This window comes from Camellia sinensis, chromosome 1 (genome assembly GCF_055761805.1).
Source record: "Camellia sinensis isolate YWXY chromosome 1, ASM5576180v1, whole genome shotgun sequence".
Taxonomy (NCBI): domain Eukaryota; kingdom Viridiplantae; phylum Streptophyta; class Magnoliopsida; order Ericales; family Theaceae; genus Camellia; species Camellia sinensis.
Genome location: NC_138961.1, coordinates 253,670,739 through 253,697,544, shown reverse-complemented (window position 1 = coordinate 253,697,544; position 26,806 = coordinate 253,670,739). Strand labels below are relative to the sequence as shown.

Below are 26,806 nucleotides of genomic sequence, written 5' to 3'. Positions count from 1 at the left end.
TTTAATATTTATGGGAAGAATATATAGATATATTATTCACATTCTATTCTAACATAAAAAAATACAGGAATGTATTCCCTTTGATCTGATAAAAAAGAAAAAGAAAAAGAAAAAGAAAAAGAAAAAAGAAAAAGAAGACACCCTTTGAAATAAAACAAAAAAATAATTGGGTAAAATATAGAGTATATCAATCAAATTACCCAACAAAATTACAAGGGAAAAAGTCGCGGTCATCAAAATTATCCAGTGATCCCTTTTCTAACACGTACCGAAACCTTTTGCTTTTCAAGGAAGTGAGTGTGAGTGTGACGACAAGGGGCGAGAGAGAGGGAGAGAGAGAGAGTGACGAAATGATCATCAGTACATGTATAAAACAGGAGAGACAGAGGAGAGCGAAGAGGGGAGGGAGAGACTGGTGGGTGTGCGTGCGTGTGAGAGTGAGAGTGAGAGCAACAAATTGGGGATCATATTCATATTCATATATATATATATATGCAACTAGTCTCTCTCTGAATCAATTTTTGGTTAAAGGAGCTTCTCAAAGATCGATTCAATGGCGGAGGAGATGAAGAAGAAGATAGTATTGTTATTAATTATTACAGTAATTATGGTGGGAATTAGAGTGGTGGAATCGGAGTACATAGAGTACAACACATCACAGAGGATGATCAACAATGGCAAAATCAACGTCCATTTGGTCCCTCACTCCCACGATGACGTCGGTTGGTTGAAGACCGTCGATCAGTACTACGTCGGTGCCAATAATTCAATTCGGGTAGGGTTCTTTCCTTTCCTTTCTTTGTTTCTATTCATTACTGGGCTTTTCTTTCTGCTTCTTTCTTTCTTTTGTGTGTTGTATTAATATGTATTGTATTAAACTAAAATCATCTCTGGCGAAGTGGAGTTGTTTATTAGTCTTTTTTTTTTTTTTTTGGTTGGATATAGGGAGCTTGTGTTCAGAACGTCTTGGATTCTGTAATTTCGGCATTGTTGGAGGATAAGAATCGAAAGTTCATCTATGTTGAAATGGTGAACAATTTTTCCTGTTTCTTTCTCATTCATATGCTTTTTAAGTTTGCGCGTTTTCTTTATACTGTGTTGTGTTTGGTTGAGGGATTTGGAAAGAGATTTGGAGAGGGAGAGGGAGAGGGAGAAGGAAAAGGATAAGGATAAGGATAAGGATAAGGATAAGGAAATCGTGTGAAATTAGATATGTAAGTAGATTTTATTTATATTTAACCTATCTTTTTCAGGCATTCTTTCAGCGTTGGTGGAGGCAGCAGAGCAAGGCTCTCAAGACCAAAGTCCAGGAACTCGTCAACTCTGGTCAACTAGAATTCATGTAAAATTACATTTATATATATATATACTAGCGATAACCCGTGCTATGCACGAGCAAGTAACAAAAAATGATAAATAATGTTGAACATGTTAAAAATTAATAATTAAATACTATGATGTTAACTTAGATGGGTATTGAAATAATATATTTAGTGATCTTACTATATTTAATTAAATAAATTTTAGAAGAAAAAAAAGTTCAATTGAAAATTAAAAGTAAGAGTAGATTCTGTAAATATAAGATATAGATAAAAACAAATTAAGTTTAAATTTGAAGATAAACTATATATATATATAAAAGAAAATTAGATAAATCCTAGAAAAATGAGGTAGAGAGAAATTCAGTAATTGAAAAAAAAAAGAAGTTGAAATTTAAAATTAAAAAATAGGATAAGACAAACTTGAAAAGAAAAATAAAATCTAATATAACTCTAATAACAAAAGAACTGGAGAGGGTAGTAATTAAAAAATTAGATAAGAGTGAAATGTCACTTATAATTTTTTAAAATTTGTAAAAAAAAAAACTAAAATAAAATCGAGGTAGTATGTTAAAAATCAGATAAGATTTAAGTGCCACTTATAATTTTTTAAAATTTAAATTTTGTGTAGTTAAAAAATAAGCAATTATGTTATCTTATTATACAAATTTTAACTCTATTTTGTGTCTACCGCCTATAATTTTAATCAAATTTTGTCTTCTAAAGCTACTTAATTGAAATAAGAAAGAATAAAAAATTATAAGAATATAGAAAGTGAAAATCAGATAAAAAATGAATAAACTTAATTGAAAATTAAAAGCAAGAATCGATCCTGTAAATATAAGATAAAGATTAAAAAAAAAATCAAATGTAAATTTGAAGATAAATTATACGAATATAGAAAGAGAAACTTAGATAAATTGCAAAAGTAAAAGAGAGAGAAAAAAATACAATATGAGATTTAAAACATGTGCTTCTTTTCACATAAGATGCCAAATTTTTTTGCATAATTGGTTAAATCACTCGTTTAATTTCTCTACAACGTTATTTTTGTTCTCCAATCTTTTTGCCTAATTTCATATTGTCATAGAAGTTAGGTTTTGAGATTTATAAATTTATTTATTTATTTATTTCAAATATCCTTGGGTAAGACATAAATTGATGAAGAAATTTGAATTGGAGTCAAACTCATCTTTTATCTTTAAATATTTTGAAAATCTTTTATCTTTAAATATTTTGAAATTTTTTTATATCCATGTCATAAGTAATCAAAAATATATAAAAAAAAAAGATAAGAAAAAATAGGAAAATAAGAAAATAGAATGAGAGAAGAATGAATGTGTCACGTAAGAAAGAGGTTCATGAGATGTTAGGATTGAGAGTTTGAAATTTTTTAAGAGGCCACTACATTTGCTTATATATATAATTTCATATTGTCATAGAAGTTAGGTTTTGAGATTTATAAATTTATTTATTTATTTATTTCAAATATCCTTGGGTAAGACATAAATTGATGAAGAAATTTGAATTGGAGTCAAACTCATCTTTTATCTTTAAATATTTTGAAAATCTTTTATCTTTAAATATTTTGAAATTTTTTTATATCCATGTCATAAGTAATCAAAAATATATAAAAAAAAAAAGATAAGAAAAAATAGGAAAATAAGAAAATAGAATGAGAGAAGAATGAATGTGTCACGTAAGAAAGAGGTTCATGAGATGTTAGGATTGAGAGTTTGAAATTTTTTAAGAGGCCACTACATTATATATATAGTATAGATAGATATATATATTTATATATAATATTCTTTTTTTGTTTTCTTCTTTTTTTAAAAAATAAAATAAAATAATATTGGATTAGATAATTGTTTGTTTTATGAATCTGCTGAATGAGAGAATCTGTATTATTACTAACTATATCATATTACTTCTTCTTATTGACAAGTTTTTGTCATGCAACTGCAGTGCAGCTTCTATATATATATATATATATATGTTTGTTTGTTCTATATCTGATTAATTTTATTTTATATTTTGTATTTTTATCTTTGGATTTAGAAACGGAGGAATGTGCATGCACGATGAGGCAACCCCACATTACATTGACCTAATTGATCAGACTACACTAGGGCATCAATTTATCAAAAAAGAATTTGGTCAGAAACCAAGAGTTGGTTGGCAGATTGATCCTTTCGGACATTCTGCTGTTCAGGCTTACTTGCTGGGTGCAGAGGTATACAATTTGTAGTTTCTCCTATCTTTTCTTCACCTTTTACGTATATAGATTCCTTTTTCCCAACAATATATGTTCTTTATGCTGTATTTGGATCTTTGATTTGTGGAGGAAAAGGAAAATCCATAAATTCAACACCCAAACACAACCTTTATGGTATTCAACAATGGAATGGATTATATATATACAGACACATTTTATGTAAGGATCCATTTATGGTATTAAAATATTGATGACCAATACACTCACTCTGCATCTCCTAATCATAAGCATTTTCAACTTTTTTTGGCATGTAAGCTTTTGATCTCATTTGACTCACTCACTTCTCTCTTACAGCTAGGATTTGACTCTCTCTTTTTTGCACGGATTGATTACCAAGACAGAGCTAAACGAAAGGATGACAAGACTCTTGAGGTTGTCTGGCAGGGTTCAAAGTCCCTTGCTTCATCTTCACAGGTCAGAGGCTTGAAAATTTGTTTAAAGCTGTTTTGCCTTCTATAATGTTTATCTTTGTCTTGAGAATTAGGTGTTATTCTGGTTTCCTGGTAGCAAGCACTTTATCTTTATATATATATATATATATATTTTTGTAGTTTTTATGCTTTGGCTAAGATATGAGAATATTACCTGAATGACGTTATTTTTCTTCCCATCATTGAACTTATCTGCAGATTTTTACTGGCATATTCCCTAGGCATTATGACCCTCCTGATGGTTTTACCTTTGAAATAAATGATGTGTCTCCTCCTATTCAGGTAAATTAGTAGAACATAACTACAGTGCATTAAACTTTCTCTGGGAACCTTTCCCCCACCTCCACTCACATGAGTTTCTTGTTTGAAGGATGATATTCTCCTGTTTGACTACAATGTTGAAGAACGAGTTGATGACTTCGTAGCTGCTGCAGTGGCACAGGTAATATCTATAACTGGTAATTTACCTGCTCTTCATGTTTCATCTAATCTGCAGAGACATTTATGTATGCTGCATCATTGCGTAAAGCACATCAAATTCGTCCCCAGTCATCTCTCCCTTTTTGCAAAAGAGAGGAAAAAACAAGAGAAGGAAGATTAAGTAGGTATTTGGATGGATTAAAATAGAGTTAAAAGTTACCCAAGTTCCATTCAACGAGCTTCATGAAATCATGGGCTTGTGTTTTGAGATAAATTTTCAACAAAAAAAATTTTGGGGAGAGAGTTTAGAAATTTTTTCGGTTTGTTTGGTTGTATATTTTGAAAATAGTTTTGGAGTTTGGGAGTTTGGGATGATTTGATATCTTGTTGTAATTGAGTAGATGTGTGTGCGAGGAAAAGAGATTGAGAAGGAGAGAGGAGGGAGAAAAAGTGATTGATTGATGTGTAATAGAGAGAGAAGTAATTTTGAAATTTTTTTGAAAAAATTTGTAACTGAACATGTTTTTGGAAATTTTCTTCCAAAACCGTTTTTCAAAACACAAGCCAAACATAGCCTAAAGCTTTGGCAGATTATTATGTTATCTGGGTGTGCATATTTGCCAGAAATTTTTTGTTTTCAAATCTTGCCAGTTACTTTTTATTTATTTATTTATTTGTCCCATGCAATTTTAAGGCAGAAATTCAAAAGTATAACTGAGAATTTACTATTTCTCTCTTAATATTGTCTGATTCAATGCTCATTGCAGTTTACATGTGTACTTGTATTTTTTTTTTAGGCTAATGTAACCAGGACAAACCATATAATGTGGCTCATGGGGACAGATTTTCGGTATCAGTATGCAAATTCGTGGTTCAGGCAGATGGACAAGTTTATTCATTATGTCAACCTGGTAATCATTTTTATAGGTCTTGCTCAATCTGAGTGAATTAGAAAGACAGATGTGTGCATTGCATTTTATTATTGAGTGCCGAGTGGTTTCACATCCTCTTCACCTTAGATTTAGTATTTTAAAATTCTAGTTCTGGATTGACTAATCTTGGAGTGCTCTTAGGACGGCCGTGTCAATGCTCTATATTCAACCCCATCCTTATACACTGATTCAAAATTTGCAACAGATGAATTATGGCCTCTAAAAACTGGTGATTTCTTCCCGTAAGTCTTATGTGAAATTACACTCGCAACGAATTGATCGCTACTTAGATTTAATTTTCAGTTTTCGTTAAAGAATACAATGCTTTTTTTTAGGTATGCAGATCATGAAAATGCATATTGGACAGGTTATTTTACTAGTAGGCCAGCCTTCAAGGGTTATGTCAGAATGATGAGTGGTTACTATTTAGTAAGATCTTCAGCCTAATCTATCTTAATCGTGAAGTGCGGTTCTCATGGTTGATTGCCAGTCTGTCACAGTTCTGTGAAACTATATTGCTTTTTTTCTTTCACAATCAGGCAGCAAGACAACTGGAATACTTTAAAGGCAGGAGCAGTTCAGGGTCGAACACAGATGCATTGGCTGATGCTTTGGCAATTGCTCAGCATCATGATGCAGTTAGTGGTACAGAAAGACAACATGTGGCTGCTGACTATGCAAAGCGACTTTTCATGGGCTATGCAGAGGTGCAGATCAGTTTAAAACTCTGATAATGTTAAGGAAGGGCTATGAGCGCCTTGTAAATTTTGATCCACATTGTCATAAAGTAAAAATTGATATAGAAAAAGTGGACTACATTTAGTGCTTTTGTTTTTTTGTTGCTGGCATTTTAATGTTTTAAACCAAACATGCTAATATTCTTGGTAATATTATCTTCAGGCTGAGAAGGTGGTCACGTCATCACTTGCTTTGTTAGTAGAGTCAAAATTAAGCACTAGACATGAAGACTCGGTCACCAAGTTTCAGCAGGTAATATTAATTACAAGCATTGTATTCTGTGTTACTAGAGTTACCAGTAACCTGTATTTTCATTTTCCCTTGTGCTATCAGAAAGGAATTACTCCATTTATAGTTCTTTGACATGTATGACTTCGACATAAAAATTACATTTTAAATATTAAATGTGTTTATTAAATTATATTCCTTTTCACATATGTGCATGCACTTGTGTATTCTTCAACCTAAATTCTTTCCCTCTCTTTTTGAGGACTAAAATGAGCATTATTCTGTAGACAGTCATTTTTTTAACTGTGACATAGAACTTAGTCTAAGTATCAAATGTATATGTTTCAATTCAGATTCATAAAAGATGCTACAGCTACAGTCATGAAGATATGATAAAACACAAGTAGTTATTTGTTTGACCCTTTCCAGGAGCAGGTTATATTTGTTACTCTATTGTCCTATGATAAATTGTATTAATAGTTGTGACTTGGGTTGATATGTGAAGCATATTCCACTTTGTCAACCTTTCCATTTGTCATTCTTCATTAGCAACACAATCCATGCAACTAAGAGGGGGAAAAAGTGCAATTAAAGTTTCTTTAGAAAGATGATGTGAGAATTTTTGGAAAAAGGAAATCAAATATATTCTTTGCATTTTTATACTGACATTGTTATACATTCTCCTTTTAATGCAATTGAGCATATTATTATTATTGTTACTTATTATTGTAAGTTACTGTCCTCATAATGTAAGTTATATATTGACATTGTTGATTTTCCCTTTTGTTAGTGTCCCCTTCTTAATGTAAGTTACTGTCCTCCATCAGAAGCTGCTTTGTCTAATGGGAAAAGCTTGGTGAGAGAATCATTCAACTTTAATTTTTTTTGTTGTTCTATTATTATTATTTAGTATTTTTGTTGTGATGAAGATTAGAGCTGACATTTTGGAACCAAAAGAATTATTTATGCTGTCCTCTTTTGTAGGTCATAGTTGTCTACAATCCTTTAGGATGGAAGAGGGAGGAAGCAATTCGGATTCCAGTGAGTGCTCCACTTGGCTTTTCTGTCCTTCATTGTTATGAATGTCCTACACTATTTTGATTGAGGTTACCACTGTTTCTGTAATTATATAAATTACCACCTTGCGGATGAACATTCTCAAATAGATTGATAGAAATCTCTCTCTCTCTCTCTCTCAGAAAGAGAAATGCATGTGATTATTTTGTGGTAGAGGAACAAACTTAGAACACACTGTGGACTTCAAGTTCAAGGCTTAAAAATGGATTGGGTGCCTATTTCGCATCCACCGTGTAACGTTACACAATATGAAAAACATGCAAAGATCTTTTGCATTTTTTCTCTCTGCCATGCCATCCTGGTATATGGAATGTGAAAGTATTGTAAGTAAGCATGTGAAGAACACCTTACTTCTTCCAAACAGCATTAGTGGATAGCTCTTTCTACCTTATGATTATCAAGTGACTAGCCCATCTGTGTCCACCCTCTTTATGCTGTGTTTGGTTTGAGGATTTGAGAAAGGATTTGGAAAGGGAAAGGGAAAAGTTCGGTGAAATGTGGATAAAATATACCTACATTTCACCTAGTTTCACACATATTTTCCCTTTCCTTTTTCCTTTCCAAATCCCTCCACAAATCTCCCAACCAAACACAACATTAGAGATAACTGTCTAACGCATAATTTCAGTGCTTTAAAGGTGTTAAAGACCTTTTTAAATGTAAATTCAATGCGAAAGTATGTGTTTCCTGTAATATTAATTATGAAACAAGTGGTTTTCTTGCTTGGTCAAGTTATTGCCATAGTTGTATAATACTAACTACAAACACAAGCTGCCTACAGGTTTCCACTGAGGTGATTGTTCTGGATTCAGCTGGAAGAGAAATTGAATCTCAACTTCTTCCTCTGTCCAATGCCTCTTTAAGAATCAGAAATTTCCATGTCAAAGCATATTTGGATAGATCTCCTGGTGACACACTTAAATATTGGCTTGCCTTTTCTGTATCTGTACCACCGCTTGGTTTCAGCACGTACATTGTTTCGAGTGCAAAACGGACAGGTTAACCATATTGCTTCATCATCTAGTGCTTTGTTCTTGCAAACTGGAATGAACAGGGCACATTCTCTTCATGGTGCTAACATGAAGTATTATTTTATTGTTCTATCATTTTTTCTTAAATTTTCAGAAGTGGGTAGTTCAACCATCTCAGAAGTCTATACTTCAGAAGGAAGTACGGATTTTACAGTTGAAGTTGGCCAAGGAAATTTGAAGCTACTTTACAATGCAAATGAGGGAAAGCTTACTCATTACATTAATGGCAGAAGTTTGGTATGTTATGTTATTTTTCTGGTGGTGTATTTTGATAGTAACATATCCTGTTTGATTGTTGTGTTTTTAAATTTGTTTGGATTTTTATTTTCATTCTAATAATCATGATGAGATTGAGCTTATTGCTTTAATATCTTTCATTGATGTGATGCTTTCCTAGTTCATTTGCTTTTTCCTTTTCTTTTTTTTTTTTTTTTGGAAAAGAAAAAATATTTTCATCGAATGCTTGATTTTCTTTTTCTATTCTTTTCTGTTTTTTTTTGGAATTATTGCTTTCTAAAAGACATATGACAGCAAGTGGCAGGAAAAATATAGGCGCAAATACAATTTCATTCTATAAATGAATACATAGTGTCTGCCTGTCTGGGATAAATAAATAAAACAACATAGTGTTGTGGCATTTGTTATGCAACGTAACGATTTGTCTTCTATATTGTTCTTAACTGAAGGTTAGAACAGCTGCCAGGCAATCATACAGTTACTACTATGCATATAATGGAACTGACAAAGATTCCCAGGTATACCTTTCTTGACCAAAAATCATCAGATATTTTTGTTATTTATGTCTATATGTATTTTGCTTTGTATGCATGACTTTCTCTCTTAGTTTAATTTATTAGGGATTTTGTTCCACGATTTTAAACCTCTGTGAATGGTTTTTCCCCTAATGATTGAAGGCTTCTGGGGCATATATTTTTCGTCCAAATGGTACATTCCCAATAAAATCTGAAGGCCAGGTAATCATTTTACATGCTTGGCTTGTCATTCTGTTAAATAAAGCACTGTCACCATAAGTTTGTTGCCTGTGAAGAGGTAGTTTTTGAAGGAAAATGGATACCTTTTTTTTAGGTTTCCTTAACTGTTATGAGGGGTTCGCTCATGGATGAAGTACATCAGCAACTCAATCCATGGATATACCAGGTGATAAAGATGTCAATGTGATATATGCTCTGCTTTTATTCTCAGTTTTATTTGAACTTCATCTTTTATTTTTGGCCCACATAGTTGGTATATGCTGATAGACGGTTTTAGAAGTGAAATGTTTTTACATATCATGTATGGTTTTGTTTAGCAATTTTGCAACTCAACTAAACTCATTAAGCCTTGGTCCCAAGCACTTGGGTTTTATTGTGTGCGTGGATTCATTTCCTTTTGTTGGTTATTATAAAAATTTATGTATTATTGATATGTTGAATTGATTGATTACAAGATGATTGTTTACAATTCCTATACAATCTATATATAGAAGAAAATGTGGTAGTGGGTGTAGTGGAGGTGATAGTGGGTTAGGTGAAGTGGAGTGTGTGGTGAAGTGGAGGTAGGTGAAGTGGAGTGTGTAGTGGAGTAGGTGAAGGTAAAGATGAGAAATTCTAACAGCCCCCCGCAAACTCAAGGAGGATAGAAACTAACCAACTTGAGTTTGGAGAGAGGAGCAAAACAAGAAAATACATAAAAATAAAAAAAGATAGGAGACACTGTATGGTCGTGTCAGACCGTTGGTGAAGACACTGTATGGGGTGTCATAACGTTGTAGAGGACACTGTATGGTGGTGTCAGACCGATGTAGAAGACAGTTTATGGGGTCATGTCGGACCGTTGTAAAAGACAGTTTATGGGGTCATGTCGGACCGTTGTAGAAGACAATGTTGTGACAGTTTACGGAGTCTTGCTGGACCCTTGTAGAAACTAACCGGAATCAATGTCGGGACAGTTTACAGAGTCTTGTCGGACCCTTGTAGAAACTAACCGGAATCTATGTCGGGACAGTTTACAGAGTCTTGTCGGACCCATAAAGGAGCTAACCGGAATCAATGTCGGGACAGTTTACAGAGTCTTGTCGGACCCTTAAAAAAGCTAACCGGTATCAAATGTCGGGACAGTTTATAGAGTCTTGTCGGACCCTTGTAAAAGTGGCACCCTCAAAAGGTGTGCCCAATTTTGTCAAAAGGCGTGCCATCAAAAGGCGTGCCCAATTCATCAAAAGGTGTGCCGGACATGATGGCGAGGCACGTGGGCGCCTTGGCTTGCGTGCCCGTTTGTCGGCTGGTGGTAAGAGGCGCGCGATGCGCGTGGCTGCCTCGACTATTTAACCAAGGTTGAGGCGGAGGCTGTGCAAACCAGTCTGAAACCGCCGAAAAACCTTTGAAAAAACTCTTCCGTTTCTGAGAAAGAGATTCTGGAACACTCTGTTGCCATTCTGTCACCAACCCTTCCGAACATTACCAGTCTGAAATTGCTATTTCGCTGAAACACTTAGCAACCCAAAAAACATGGCCTCGTCTTCCCGTCCAGCTACCCAGAACCTGCTCACGCTCTTTCCAGAACTGAACGAGCCCACAGGAGAAATAACTGGTGCGGTGTCCAGTGAACCGCAACCAAACACCTCTGGTTTTGCTCCATTGAACTTTCCGATGCGGTCGGTGGAGCAAAAAATGGCGATGCAAACTGATATTGAGGCTAATCAGTATACTTTGAAGGCATGTGTGGAAAGCATGACGGCGGTCACAAATTTGTCGAACCGGCTGCAGAGTAGGACAAATGAAGTGCAGCATTTAAACTCCCAGCTGTCTCTGCTCCAACGCATGTATAAGGATGCGCGAGCAGAGATAAGCGTGCTAAGGGCAGAAAACAAGGAGCTGAAGCGGAAGGCCACCGTGATGTTCCGATTTGGAGGTCCGCCATATGCTGCAGTGGAGGAGTATGGGGGAGTGATCGTGCCCAGTGGAGTGGGAAACACGGAGGCAACACCGTCAAGGACCGCCCAGGACGGAGGCAAAAAAAAAAGACCGGCGGCAGAGTAGGTCGGTGGGTGGCCGTCTGCAGAAAAGAAAACAAAGCTGTTGTTGTTGTGATGTGTTGTGTATTTTTTTTTTTTTTTTTTTTTTTTTTTTTTTTTTTGTGTAAAATGTGAATCGGGGTTGATCCCGATATGAATAAAAGATGGTTTGGTGTGCAAAGCGATATGGTATGAATGAAATTTAAAAAAGAGTAAAAAATAATGTAAAAGAAAAATAAAGAAAGAAATAATAAGAATAACTTGGAAATCAAAATGAAAGATAGGGGAAATATTCACCTGGGTGCTTGGCCCATTTTTTTTTGTTTTTTTTTTTTTTTGATTAAAATAATAATAATAATAAGAATAACAAGAATATATGAAGGAAAGCATGGGTGTGCAAATCGTGTGTTGCGTTGTCTTTTTAAAAAAGAGGGATTAAAATAAAAAAAAGAAAAGAAAAGGAAGTTTAGTGGGGAACATCAGTGTGTGAAAAGAAGTATTATCATCATTTTATGCATATGCGGACCATTAGCCATCATCATGGGTTGTGTAAAACCCCATTAATTTTGAAGATCCAGACTTGTGTTCTGAAAGTGCACATTCCCTGTGACGGTTGTAAGCTCAGGCTCAAGGTCTGAACAGCCTTGCTGCCAATGTCCCAAAAGCAGTGGTTCTTTGCCAAGTGGAGAAAGCCAAGGAAGACATGCTTAATAAGTTGTACAGTTCAGTCAGCTCTCAAAGTATGGCAAGGATTGAAGAGTTGCTGATGGAGGACCAAAATGTAAAGCGCAAGAGGGAGCGTTGTCAGAAACAATCTTCTCTTCTTTCAAAGCTCACCAGGCAACTTAGTATTCATGACAATCGGGCAGCTGCAGCCTCCAGCATGCTGGATAGTGGTGGATCAGAAAGCAGTCCAAGAACCAGTGGACCCGGTGAGGATTGGAGATCTGCATTTGATGCTGCAGCAAATGGTCCCTCCGACTCATCTAGGTTTGGGTCGAATGGTCACAGTCGCCGGTACAGTGATCCCGACCAAAATGGTGACGTAAGCTCAACGTCAGGCAGCAACTTCAGTTCCTCCTCGGTCGGTGGCTCGGCGCCGACTAGGCCGACTCGGCTGAGCAAAGCCTCGAGCTCATTGCTCGTGATCTTTCCATCAGCGTCTTTATCGATCATCTTGAAGGTTTGAACGAACTCGAAGCAGATTTCGGACCAATCGCATGAGATCTCCGATGATTTCGAAGGCAAAACGCTAGTCGAAGTCTCCTTTTCGGGTTCGGATTTGCGGTGGTGGAGCGGCCCGGAGGTTGAGGACTCAGAGGAGGAGGAACCGGAGCTGAACGATAACGGGTCGGATCGTGAGACCGACCAGCTCTTCTTTGACCTGAAGAGTCTTTTTGGGTTGATGTTGGTAACTAGCTTCATAGTTCCAAATCAAATGGGAAATAAAAAATGCGAGAGAGAGTGTTGCAAAGACGAACACAGGGGGTTATGTGTAGAGGTCCGGCGGGCGGCCAAGGCGAGGCTGCCGCCCGCCGGTGAAACAGAATGAATAGGTTCTTAACCTTGCTCTGATACCATATAAAAATTTATGTATTATTGATATGTTGAATTGATTGATTACAAGATGATTGTTTACAATTCCTATACAATCTATATATAGAAGAAAATGTGGTAGTGGGTGTAGTGGAGGTGATAGTGGGTTAGGTGAAGTGGAGTGTGTGGTGAAGTGGAGGTAGGTGAAGTGGAGTGTGTAGTGGAGTAGGTGAAGGTAAAGATGAGAAATTCTAACAGTTATATTATACCATTAACTACATCTAGGGTATTCTATTTCTCTTACCGCTCTCAAGCGCATCAAATCATTCTCTCACAAGCACATTGGTCTATATTACACATGACCATACCATCTCAAACAGCTTTCCCCCATTTATCTACAATTAGTGCCACTTCTAACTTCCTAAAATGCATTCATTCCTTTTATTTCTTACTTGTAACACCACTCATCCTTTTCAACATTCTCATTTCAGTTAGCTACACATATTTATTTAATCATTTTTTCTTAATCATTTAACATTCTATACAATACATCACATAAGGCTTTATAACAGTTCTAAAGAACTTCTTTTTCAACTTAACAGGAATCCTACACAAGACATTTTTTTGTGCACTCTTCCATCTCATTCATCCCGCTTTAATTTAAGGGCCATATGCTCCCCAACCTCTCATTCTTTTTTAAATAAAGATATTTCAAATAGTCACTCATAGGTATCTCTTGCCCATCAATTTTTTTCTATATCTTCATTGCTATTTCTAATTTTGTTAAACTTACACTCCATACCTTATGTCTTAGTCCTACCTTTTTTTTTTTTGATAAGCAAAGTTTATATATATATAATAAGTTTGATAAGCAAAGTCTTAGTCTTACTTATCCTAAAATGTGTTTTCCGTGATTGTAACGTAGATTTCACTTCACATGTTTAGTCAACTAGAACTCTATTGTTTGCGAACAACATACATTTGAGAATATCCTTTTGAATGTTTCTATTAAATTTGGAGTTCTAGTTTTATTGATCATATCCAGACAATTCTACTAGTCCATTGAGGAACCTTTTAGTGGAAATTTTTTCTAGGATTGTGCTTTTACAAAAGCGTAGAGACCAAATCATTGAAATTAATCTGTAAAATCATATTCCTTTTTTCTTCTTCAATCTTATGAAATTAGAATAATAATAATCCGCTGTACTAGAATTTGAGTTTCTTAAGTTTACCCATATTGTTGCTTTTTACTTTCAATAACACAAAACTGCACGGATGCAGGTCAGCAGGGTATACAAGGGAAAGGAACATGCTGAAGTTGAGTTCATTGTAAGTTTACATGACATTAATTGATACAATTAATAAGTTAACAAAACTCTGGTGCAGTTTTCAGTTTTTCGTACTCATTCAGTGCTTCATCATCATAAAAGATGTAATATAATGCACACACGGAGTGATATATGTCACGGGAATGAAATGAGAGAGTATAGGGAGTTATCCTCAGAATTGAGGATTGAACAGAAGTTAATCATTATCTAGGTTGACGAGAGATCTAGAGGGAGTCTAGTGGAGATTATAGAGAGGAATTGACTACAAAGCTTCTCTCTGAAGATAGATTTGGGAGGTGTAAGTTGGGCTGTGCAAGCTCTACAGCACGTGGGGAAACTTTACAAAGGAGGCTCTTTCTTTAGCAAATACCATAGCAGCTCCGTTGTGTTTTGTTTACAGAAGTATACCAATGGTAAGGGTGCTTTTGTTGATTTGTTGAAATGGGAGGGAGGCGTCAAGAAGTGCAATATTATCATTCCGGCGGGGAATAATGGTAGTGGGTGGATGGATACAGCTACCATGCTTCGTAAAATCATTTGCAATGAACCCAAGAGGAAAACTATAGGTATGGGTGATAGGGTTAGAGTTACAAAAGGAGTTCAGAGCAAGGGGACAAAGGAAAAGACTTGGGAAAGGAATACAGGGGTGAACAGAGGGAGAAAGTTTGTTGCTTTGTTCACTGAGAATCGAATGGGTAATTTAGGGGTTGATATGGAGCGGGCGGTAGTCTGTGTAAGATGTGATTTCTCAAGCAGCTGGGCGTAAATTGAAAAGGAGTTGAGCAAATATTTAAAGAAGTCTATTGCACTTCGGCCATATCAAGTCAATAGAGCTCTGTTCTGGGTAAGTAATAGAGAGAAAGCAAATTTTATTGGAAACATGGGATTGAGGTTCTTCAACAAAGGTGTGGTGATCAGTTTGGAGAAGTGGTCAGAGGTAAGGCATGTTAAATCAGAGGTGATTGTCTCTTATAGAGGGTGGATAGCAGTGTGTGACTTGCCATTTACCCTTTGGAATGAAAAGGTATTCCAGTACATCGGTCAAGGGTGTCTTGGTTTATTGAAAGTGGATAGAAGAACGGTTTCTTTGGAAAATCTATTTGAAGTAAGATTGAAAATCAGAGGCTTTGATTGTGGTTTTCTGCCAGCTTTGTATGGAGATCAAGGAGGGAGATCGATCTTCTATGGCGCGTCTCAAGTCTCTGTCCAAGTCAATGCGACCGAAGGGGGAAGTTTGGCCAACGATCTTCCGACATCAGTCTTCTGGCGAATCTTTTGCCAACGACGAGGAAGACAAGGGGAAAGACAGCCAGGGGGGATACGTGTGGCGGCTTCGATGGGGAAAATCGAAGGGGTGCAGGAGTTGAAGGGGCTGGGGTTAGTTCCCATGCGGTGGCTGAAATGGAGGGTAGATCAAGGGATAAGGGGCTTTGGGAGGCTCCAGTTGGGCCAATGGGGCGTAGTGGGCTAACCTTTATTTTGGGCCTAAGTGATCTTTATGAGAAGGTCCTGAGTGTTATGAATCAACGGTCCAAGTTGGATTCTCCAAGAGCTGGGCCATGCTGTAAGAAGCAAATGGGTTGTAATGTTGGGCCTCAAAGTGTGGATGTGGTCTATTCAACTGATTTGGGTCTAGTGGGTCAATTAAAAGAGGTTTACGGGTCGGAAAAGAGGTTCAGTGATGCAGTTCGACCTGATTTGCTTGTAGAGCAGAAACCATCAATGGGGGAGGAGGAGGCTCAGCATTAGCAGTTGTCTGGGGTGCTAGAGCCCAAGGATGTGGATCGCGAGATGAATTTTTCAAGGACTAATCAGTTTCAACTAACGAGGGACGAGATTCAGCTAGGATTAGCTAATGTCGTGAATGGATCTGTTGAGGATCTACAGAAAACAGAGAGGAATATGGTGGAGTGGGTCGATGAGAGGATAGAGAAGGTGAACGATGCTGATTTGTTGAGTCGCAAGGTTGATGATGGATGTTTCGAGCCTAACGAAGTGTTATAAGCTTTGGAAATGTATGGGCCTGAGACAAGCTCTAAGTTTATCTTTGGTTCAGAAGGCGATGGAGGTGATCAAGAAGAGTATGATTTTCAGCTGTGTAATCTCTTTAAGGAACAAGGCATTGTTGAGAATGAGGAGGCCGAGGATGTCTCTGAAGCAATGGATCATGTCAGTGACACTATTATCCAAGATCTCATAGCTCCAACATCTGAGAGGGGTAACATTGCTAGTCAAATTTTTTCTTCTCTTGGGTATGGGGTAGGAGGATCTCAGAGTTAGGGTCTTGATGGTTCTGTTAGGGGAATGGATGATCAATGAGTCTTGCCAGATATTTCCAGAGCCATGATGTCTAGCTCTACTATTAATCCTGTGTCCTAAAATGCTAACATTCATGTAGGCCAAGTAAATGATGCTCAAGTGGGAGATTCTGTTAATCATATGCCCAGGAGAAGTTATGTTTTTAGTGGAGTGAGGGATAATGAGGTTGAAATTGAGCATTGGTTGATGGAGTTAAGCAAGTATGCGTCGTGTCCTATTGAGGAAAATGAAGTACCTCTTTTCAGGCATTTGCTTCAAGTTATGGGGCTTTCGTTAGTAAGGTTAAATGGGAGGGAGGGGGTTAGTGGAAAGGAACTTAGTGTCTCCAGGGGGGAGTGTGTTAGAAGGGGAGAGGCTTCAATTAAAAGGGGGGCTAGGGAGTTAAGGAACTTGGTGAGCACAATTAATTATGATAGGAGACATGAGGAGGTTAGGGGTGGCAATGTTTCTCAATGAGGATTGTTAGTTGGAATGTGAGGGGTTTGGGCTCCCGAAAGAAGAAGGGGGTCATTAGGGATTTTTTAAAGAAGCATCAACCTGATATAGTCATTTTTCAGGAAACTAAAGTGGACGCTTGTGATAGGAATTTCATTAAAAGTGTTTGGGGAGTTAGGCATAAAAAGTGGGCTTTTGTACCATCAGTGGGAAGGTTTGGAGGTCTTTTATGTATTTGGGATGAGGGGGTGGTTTTTGAGTGTGACTCATTAGTTGGAGAGTTTTCATTATCTGTTAGGTTCAGGAATCTAGATAATAGTGAGTGGTGGTTGTCGGGTGTATATGGCCCAAATTGCCCCGCTAAGAGACAGGCTTTGTGGGAGGAGTTAGGTGGGTTATATGGATTATGCTACTCCAATTGGTGTTTAGGGGGGGATTTCAATATGGTTAGGAAGACTTTAGAGAAGCTTACTGGGGGTAGAATCAATAGGAGTATGAGAGATTTTGATGGGTTCATTAGAGGTTGTGAGTTGGTGGATCTTCCTTTATTTAATGCAAGATTCACATGGTCTAATCTTTGGGAAAGCAGGGTATGTTATAAATTGGATAGATTTTTATTTTCTTTGGGTTAGGAGGGGGTTTTCCCCAATATGAGACTGGAGGTGTTTCCAAGATTGGTGTCCGATCATTGTCTCATTATGATCGAGAGTTGTCCTTTTAGGTGGAGTCCAGCCCCATTTAGGTTTGAGAATATGTGGTTGGATCATCATTTATTTAAGGAGAACTTTGTGGGGTGGTGGAATAATGCTAGATGTCACGGGTAGAAGGGTTTTAAATTCATGAGAAAGTTGAAGGTCATTAAAGAGCAAGTGAAGCTTTGGAATAAGGAGGTGTTTGGAAATTTGGAATCATCTAAACTCCAAGTTATGGGTAGAATGGAGGAGATAGGTTTTTTGGAAATGCAGGGGAATGAGGTCAAGGATTTGAGAGGAGAGAGGAGGGAGCTAGGCGTAAAGTTGGAAGAGTAGACTCTTAGAGAGCAGATTTTTTTGGCACAAAAAGCAAAGGTGAGGTGGTTAAAGGAGGGGGATGTTAGTTCAAAATTCTTTCATAGGGTTGCGGATGGCAAAAGGAAGAAAAAGTTCATTAAGAGGTTGGAAGTAAGGCCAGGGGTAGTGGTGGACTCAGAGGAGCAAATAGTCCAAGGGATTTTGGATTTTTACTCAAAATTATTTTCAAAGGATGAGATAGTCAAGGCTGGGTTAGAAGGGGATTGAATGGAGATCTATTGATCAGGAAAGTGCCATCTGGTTAGAGAGGCCTTTTGAGGAAATGGAGATTAAGGATGCAGTTTTTGACTGTGAGAGGGACAAGGCTCCAGGCCCTCGACGGGTTTTCATTGGCAGTTTTTCAAGATTGTTGGGAGGTGGTAAAGGGGGATTTGGTGAAGGTTTTCATGGAATTTTATGAGTCAGGGGTGGTTAATTTATGTGCTAATGTCACATTTATTTGTTTGATTCCCAAGAAGGATGGAGCCATCCGAATTGGTGATTTTAGACCAATTAGTTTGGTAACATCACTCTACAAGATTTTGGGGAAGGTTTTATCAAAAAGGTTTAGGGCCTCTTTAGGGGATACAATCTCTTCGACACAAGGGGCTTTTATGCAAGGTAGACAGATTCTAGATGTGGTTCTGGTGGCGAATAATGTGGTTGAAGAGTGTAGAAAGTCTGGAAAGAGAGGTCTTGTGTTTAAGGCAGATTTTGAGAAAGTGTATGATCATGTAGATTGGCATTTTTTGAATTTTGTGATGGTTAGGAAAGGGTATGGTGAGAGATGGAGGCCCTAGATAAGGGGATGTTTAGCGTCTTGCAATATGTCGATGATAGTCAATGGTAAACCGAGGCAAACTTTTAAGGCATCTTAAGGGTTGAGACAGGGAGATCCTTTATCTCCTTTTCTCTTCATCATGGTAGCGGACGTGTTAGGAAGGATGGTGGGTAGGGCTAAAGAGGCTGGTCTGTTTGAAGGCTTACAGGTTGGTAGAGATAAGATTAGTGTGACATTTGCAGTTTGCGGATGACACTATTTTCTTCTCTGAAGGGGATGAGAGTGAATCTCTTTTCGGTGGTTAGGCTTTTTGGGGTGCTCTCTGGTCTCGGGGTAAATTTAGAGAAGAGTAGGGTTGCAGGTATTAATGTTGATTCAAGTTTGATTCAGAGAGTGGCTGAGTTACTTGGGTGTAGTATAGAGACATTTCTGATGAAGTATTTGGGGCTTCCGTTGGGAGGTAACCCAAGGGGTGAAGTGTTTTGGAATCCGGTTGTGGAAAAGATAGGCAAAAGGTTAGAAGGGTGGAGTAGGGCTTTACTATCCCGTGGGGGTAGGTACACTCTGGTTAAGACAGTGCTAAGTGGAATTTCAATTTATTTCATGTCTGTGTTTAAGGTTCCAGTCAAGGTAGCAAAATCTATTGAAAAGTTAATGAGGGATTTTCTATGGAAAGGGAAAGATGAGGGTAGGAAGGATCATTTGGTGAATTGGGAAACGGTGTCCTTATCTAAGGAGAAGGGGGGTTTGGCCATTGGTAATATAGTGGCTAGAAACATGGCTCTGCTGGGCAAGTGGTTATGGCGGTTTCCCAATGAGTGTGGTTCATTATGGCATGCGGTTATTAAAAGTAAATATGGCATTCAGATTAATGGTAGGAACTCTCAGGTGGTCTCGAGGGATAGCGGTCGTGCTCCTTGGGTAATGGGGAAATGGTCAAATTTTGGGAGGATGTTTGGGTGGGTTCAACGTCCTTGGCTGAGTCATATCCACTTCTATATGGTGTTTTTCAATCTCATAATTGTTCTGTTGCGTCTGTGGCGGGTTCTTTGGTGGTTCCTTTATCTTGGAATTTTAATTTCCGTCAGAATCTTCATGATAGGGAAGTTCCGTAATTGATTTATCTTTTGTCAAGGTTCGAAAATGTTTCTCTGTCTCCAATGTTGAAGGATAGGTTGGTTTGGAATATCCATTCGTCGGAGTCTTTACTTGTAAGTCCTTTCTTGATAAAATCATTGATAATTCTCATGTCCCTCAGTTTTTATTTTATAACAAGATTTGGAAGGCGTGTGCTCCTCTCAAGGTGAAAGTGCTCATGTGGATTTTGGTTCATGGGGGCACTTTGACCAATGATTCATTGCAAAAGAGAAGACCTTTGCGGTATCTTAATTCTCAATGGTGCATTATGTGTCGTAGGAGTGGAGAATTTTTGGATCATCTCTTTTTGCATTGCTCGGTGGCTAGGTGGTTATGGCATAGGGTGTTTGGATTGGGTAGTGTGATGTGGCTGGCCCCAAAAGGATGTGCTCAAATGTTATTATTTGATTTTCAAGTTTTTGGAAGATCGAAGAGAGCTAAAGTACTGTGGAGTGGTGTAGTCTTTGCAATTTTCGGGGTTGTTTGGTTGGAAAGAAATGCTCTGGTTTTCGAAGGAGTGGCCTGGGATATAGATTACTTATGGGATAGGGTGAGAGACTTGGCGTCTTTTTGGGCCTTGGCGAGCTCATTATTTCGGGGGATTCCGCTTTTTTTGCTTGCTTCGAATTGAGTGTCAGTTTGTTCTATGTAGAAGTTTTTGAGTTTGGTATTTTTGTATTTTCTTTTTTCTCTTTTTGGTTTTTCCATTTCTGTTGTAAGAGGATATCTTATCCTCTTTTTTCTTGGCCTTAAGCCTTAATAAATCTTTGTTTGTTGCTGATCAAAAAAAAAAAAAAAAATTGATACAATTAATGAATCCACTTTCTGCAGTTAGGTATATGGTTTGTTGACTTCATATATTAAACTTCAGATTGGGCCCATACCTGTGGATGACGGATTTGGAAAAGAAATAACCACTCAAATCACAACAGCTATAATGACCAACAAAACCTTCTATACAGATTCTAATGGACGGGACTTCATTAAAAGGGTATGTGAGCATTTGCTTCAATTTTAATTACATAATTCACAAGATAGTAATTTATGTTCTTGGGTACTGAATTGAAAATATCAAACTCTTTTGCAGTTTGACTAAAATTTATTTTGTAGGTTCGAGATTACAGAGAAGACTGGGACCTTCAAGTTAACCAACCTGTTGCTGGAAATTATTATCCTGTATGTCCAGAAATTGCATATATGTATATATATATCTGTATATATTTTGATAAGTAAAAATTGCATATTTATATTCAATCCCCCTTCCAAAGAAAAGAAAAGAAAAGAAACACACACTATGATAATAAGGCCACGAGAAATGTCTTTATATGGTTATTGATTAGATTCTGGATGATCCAAGGTCTCCATATCATTAATTTTGCTCCTGCTTGAACTTGTTTTAGTCTACTCAGAGGCCCTTTAGCTTGTTTTATTTTCTGGTACGGAGAATGGTGATTTTGTCACAGGATGAAGAGAGGATGCCAGGGGTTTCTAGAGTATACCTGGGTGTTTTAGAGCTTTGGACTGTTCGCCGGTGGCCATGCTAGCTCCTGGAGGGGCTGCTTCTGAGATTCAATGGCTGGCAAGGGAAGGCTGTGATCAGATGCAGGTGTCAGATTGGGTGTTGAAGTGCATGCAAGGTTTTAGCTAATTCTTGGACGTGTTGGTTTTGAGAGGGAGGCCATGCGACTTTTTGAAGCTAGATGGTGAAATGATACTTCAAATAGAGGGCAGCAAAGGAGTGGTGGTCAAAGAAGTAGAGCGAGAATGAAAGAACTTGGAGTGCTCGCTTAATTATGATGGGATGAGTATCCGTGAGAATATGAGTATGTTAAGGAAGGGAAGGAGGATGTCATGCATTTCCTCATGTGACTAAAAATTATAAGTTAGGATTTGTTTTAAATGCTCCAGATAAGTGATTTGTAACAAAAGCTTTTCTTAACAACGGTAATAGGGGATTTATTGTGGAGACAAAAATGGAAGATTTAGAGGTCGAGGTGGTGAGAAGTATTTGTGAATTGGGGACCCTTTGGGGGCTGTGGGGAATACAGGTGTAGACCAAATAATGTGGGATTGTAGGGTGTTGATTAGGGAGGATTGTGAGATTGGGATCTTCTCATTATCGTGTTTGTTCATATGCGTAGATCATGGATTCTGGTTGGTGAGGATTGTGAGTTTGGTATGTTCTCATTATCATGTTTGTTCAAATGAGTGGATGATGGATTCTAGTGAAGTTTTATTTTCATTTTTCAGATGCGGACAGAAGAGATATGTGGGGGGAATTTGCGAATATTTCCTTTAGATGAAATGCTCCTTGGTGTTTAGGGAGTGACTTTTATGTTCGTTTCCTAGTGGAGAGGTTGGGTTATTCGAATATTACTAGATTTATGCAATATTTTTTTAACTTCATCGATGATTTGGGTTTGATGGATCTTCCATTGATTAGGAGCTCATTCACTTGGTCTAGTTATCAGAATCCTCCATCCATGTCCTATCCTATATAGATAGATTTATTTATTTATTTATTTCTCCATTGTAGGAGGAGCACTTGTCTGATGTGATTCACACCCCAAGGCTGGGGTTGGATCACTTCCCAATTTTGTTGGATTTAGGGGGTATAAGGAGGTGGAGGACTCCTTTCAGATTTGAAATATGAGGTTCTAAGTGGAGGGTTTTCGAGAGAAGATAGGAGCATGGTAAAATTACACGGTGGCAAGTAGCTTGAGATCGGGGTCAGCCAAAAAATTGAAATTGTCAAAGGAGGGTTTAAAGAAGTGGAACAATTAAGAGTTTGGAAGTTGTTGAGGCCACCGCACTGAGAAAGAAGAGTGGAATGAATGATTTGAAAGAGGAGTTATATTTTGGAAGTATTTGCGAGAATCTCAAGTGGGCAGCAATATCTAATTTGCTTTCAAAATCTTGTTTACTTTCTATTCTATTATACATGTATTTGGAAGTATTACTATCGGCAACAATTTAAGTAGGTGTCAATATCTAATTTGCCAAAAAGGAGGGGTAATGATTTTGCTTGGATCTTCTATTTCAATACATAAATAATTTGAGGGTTGATGCGCAATTTGATAGTTACTTTGCCTCTCTCTCTCTCTCTCTCTCTCAGGTTAATCTGGGAATTTACATCGAAGATGAAAGCACTGAACTATCTGTGTTGGTGGACCGTGCAGTAGGTGGATCCAGTTTGGTGGATGGTCAAATAGAGCTGATGCTCCATAGGTTTTCTCCTTTGACTACTTAATTTAATGTCAGTACTTGAATTCTATTTTCACATGTTGCATTATCAGGATCTCCAATATATGTCTTCTTTGTTATATAGGAGGCTAATTCATGATGATGCTAGAGGTGTTGGTGAGGCTCTAAATGAAGAAGTTTGTGTCCTTGATGAATGCAAAGGTTTAACGGTTAGCATATTTTACCAACTGCATATATGATATAAGAGTCAGTAGTTATTTTGAAACTGCTGCTTAGCTTCATGTTTAGTTACTAACTCTAGATGGTCAAAGCTTATTGGTGTTGGCTGTTGTTCAAACCGTTGTCTCCCAGGCTCTGTTACTTTATTCTCTAAACAATGCCCTCGGGCTTCCTGTTACTGGATTACAAAAACCGTTCTCCCAGGCTCTGTTACTTAATACTCTAAACAATTTATATAATGCCCTTGGGCTTCCTGTTACTGAATTACAAAAACTCAATTTTTTCCTTCTCGTGCTCCTTCCAGGGTTTCTTGGATGCTACAATTTTCTCTAACAAATATGTTGCACGAAAGTAGGAAAATTTCGCCAGGAGTTGTGTACACCATGTTGACCATAGTGGTGCATCTGTACATACTGACACACAGGCCTGAAACCAGGAGTTGGAAACGGGGCCTGTACACCTATTATGTTTTGCTTGTATTACCTATATATTCGCAAATCTTTCTTAGTGCATATAGTTTTGAATTTTCTTGAGTTAAATTAAGTTTCGTCAAACAAAAGCAAGTGCAAAGACCTTGTTAAGTTTCTCTCTCAATTTAGTAGCTTGAGATTCTTATCAGAAATTTGAATTCAATTGAATCACAAGAGTGCATATTGCCTTGTGGGAATCAACTCATTCTTTAATCTTTCATGAACAAGATGCAGAGAACTATTTGTTTCATGGTCCTCTTGTTTTTTCTTTTTGGCTTTGGTTTTTGTGATGCATCCAACTGGGACTTCATGGATTTACTATCTTTTAGTAGGTCCAAATTAGCTTCATTGCTAGTTTAATGGGGACTGAAATTGACAGAACTGAGGATTTGATACTTTGGCTTTTAATTCTTTGTATCTTTGTTATTTTTAATTTGATTGTTGAAGCATTGGTAGTAGTTTCCTCCTATCTTATTAAATGTGTTTTGCAGGTCCAAGGAAAATTTTATATTAGAATAGACCCTTTAGGAGATGGTGCCAAGTGGCGTCGCACATTTGGCCAAGAGGTGTATTCACCACTACTTCTAGCATTCACTGAGCAGGTGAGAGAAGTAATACATATTTGACTCTTTGTTGTGTGGGCTGCCTTTCGTTAGATGATTAACGTTATTTTTCTGCAGGATGGAAATAATTGGACAAATTCCCATATACCAACATTTTCTGGGATTGATCCTTCCTACAGTTTACCAAATAACATTGCAGTGATAACTCTCCAGGTATGTAGGGAACGCCATGCAACATTTCTCAGATATTATTCCTGAAGGGGGCCTGTCTTGATAGAGCTCCATGCGGTATCCTGTTAGATTTATTCCTCTTGCTTTGCTAGTCAATTAAAAACTATTTTCCCCCAACACTGCAGGAACTTGACAGTGGGAGAGTGCTCCTTCGGTTAGCCCATTTATATGAGGTATTCTCTCATACTTGAATAATATCTATCAAAAGAAGGGCAGATCTTGCTTGTGTGCATGCTGACTTGCTGGTTTCTTAACAGGAAAAAAATTGCAAGCTGACTATATAGCTTACTCTTATCAGATTTCTTTAGGACCACATATAATCTAATTTAGGCTTTTGTGGTGGTTGATATATGTGAAGACTGGAGAGGACGAAGACTATTCAGAATTGACGAGTGTGGAACTGAAGAAGCTGTTCCCAACCAAGAAGGTATGTAAAAGCAACTTGTTCACAGTGCTCGTAAATGCTCTTTTTCCTTGACACACATATGATGATGATGTCTATATTTGTTTTCATATATATATATATATATTCAGATCCGGAAAGTGACAGAGATGAATTTGTCTGCGAATCAAGAGAGAGCCGAAATGGAGGCAAAGAGACTAGTTTGGAAAGTGGAAGGCTCTTCAGAAGAACCCAAGGTAGTGAGGGGAGGAGCCGTTGATCCGGTAAAACTGGTGGTTGAACTTTCCCCAATGGAAATCCGCACCTTTTTAATTGACTTTGATTACCTTCAAATGTTTGGTTCTTAATTAAAAGAGCAGAGCTCGGTGGCCATCAGCTTCAGTTGTCAGATTTATAATTTATATTTTAAATCCCATGTGTATTTATTTATGTGAATCTTCTTATTTTGTGTCTAGAAGTGAAAAAATATAGAATTATATATGACATTGCATAAAGATATTACGTTGAAAAATGTAAATAAGAATATCTTTTCCTCCTCACTTTTCCCTTTCTTTTTCATATCCAAACCCATCATAAATATATGATGTAACGAATTACTAGTCTTGGGCTTTTGCCTAGAATGTCATGAAATTATGCCCCCTCCTAACGAAAGTTGGCAAACGTTTGCCATACGTTGATGGTCACCAATATCATTGCAGATGCTAGTTGGCAATAACTTAATGCTTACAATTTTCTCCAAATTATTGTTATTAATGAATTCGTGAGGTTTCTTTCTCCAAATTATTGTTGTTAAGTTGGTAAACCTTTTAATACTTATTTTTATATTTTTTACAACTTTTATTCACAAGAGATATTTTTTGGGGGTAATTAACCCGAGATCTTTACTTAATGAATTGATAAATTCATTTTTGTTGAAAAGAAAATTATCAGTGGTCATTGGCATGGTCACCCCGCACACTCATGTTCAATTTTTGAAGCATTTGTAATTGATATTTTTAAGCTCATAGAGCTAGATTGTACTAAATTTTTAGGCTAATGAAATTATGAAACCAATTAAGCTCAATTAAACAAACAACTGTTTCTTAGGTTATTTTGGGAATGAATTTTTTAAATAATTTTTTAAAAAAATATAAGAAAATAAAAAAATGAGTTAACCTTTTGCATTAATTTTTTTTTAAACTATTAATCAATTACTAAACATAGCCATAATAAATAAATAAATAAAATAGAGGTAGCATTGAGAAAAGTGAAAAAACAGAGGGGTATATGGGCAAATTAAAGAAATGGCAGCAATATTTGGTCCAGAGATGCGGGAGAGATATCCCATACAGGAGGACAGGTGTAGATGTTGGTGTAGGTGTAGGTGTGTAGGGATGGCAATTTAAACTTGGACCGACGGGGACCCGACTTCCCGATCTCGATTTGTGCGGTGTTTCTCCGAAAAATATCCCCGACGGGATGGGGATGGTATTGAAAAATCAATCCCCGATCAATTTCGGACCGGGGACGGGGATAAGTATCCAAGCCCTGTACCCGACCCGGCCCCGTCCCCGCCCCCGCCCCCCGGTTTATCCCCGAAATAAAATTACCATTTTACCTTCTATATATATATAAACCAAACCTCTTACACTCTCCCACACACACATATGCCTCTCAATCTTCTCTCT

General features: G+C 37.3%; 1 protein-coding gene across 6 annotated transcripts; it reads left to right on the top strand.

Annotated features, from left to right (window-relative positions):
* The first annotated feature begins 212 nt into the window (after window positions 1–212).
* LOC114289826 (Glycosyl hydrolase family 38 protein) lies at window positions 213–25,678 on the top strand. 6 transcript variants are annotated; one of them, XR_003638752.2, is made up of 29 exons: window positions 213–775; window positions 946–1,029; window positions 1,254–1,342; window positions 3,378–3,552; window positions 3,889–4,008; window positions 4,224–4,307; window positions 4,396–4,467; window positions 5,243–5,356; window positions 5,519–5,619; window positions 5,713–5,806; window positions 5,917–6,084; window positions 6,278–6,367; window positions 7,134–7,199; window positions 7,328–7,384; window positions 8,202–8,418; window positions 8,546–8,688; window positions 9,138–9,206; window positions 9,366–9,425; window positions 9,538–9,609; window positions 14,282–14,329; window positions 20,921–21,040; window positions 21,160–21,225; window positions 23,165–23,277; window positions 23,378–23,454; window positions 24,434–24,544; window positions 24,623–24,718; window positions 24,862–24,909; window positions 25,095–25,163; window positions 25,271–25,678. XR_003638752.2 is itself a non-coding variant. In XM_028233640.2 (29 exons), the coding sequence occupies exons 1-29, from the start codon at window positions 554–556 to the stop codon at window positions 25,484–25,486; spliced, it is 3,069 nt and encodes a 1,022-aa protein (XP_028089441.2). In that variant the 5' UTR covers window positions 213–553; the 3' UTR covers window positions 25,487–25,678. The 6 variants fall into 6 exon arrangements, 1 of the variants encoding a protein (XP_028089441.2); XR_014349192.1 differs by having other exon boundaries at window positions 24,994–25,163; XR_014349189.1 differs by having other exon boundaries at window positions 23,378–23,462; window positions 24,994–25,163.
* Window positions 25,679–26,806: the final 1,128 nt, after the last annotated feature.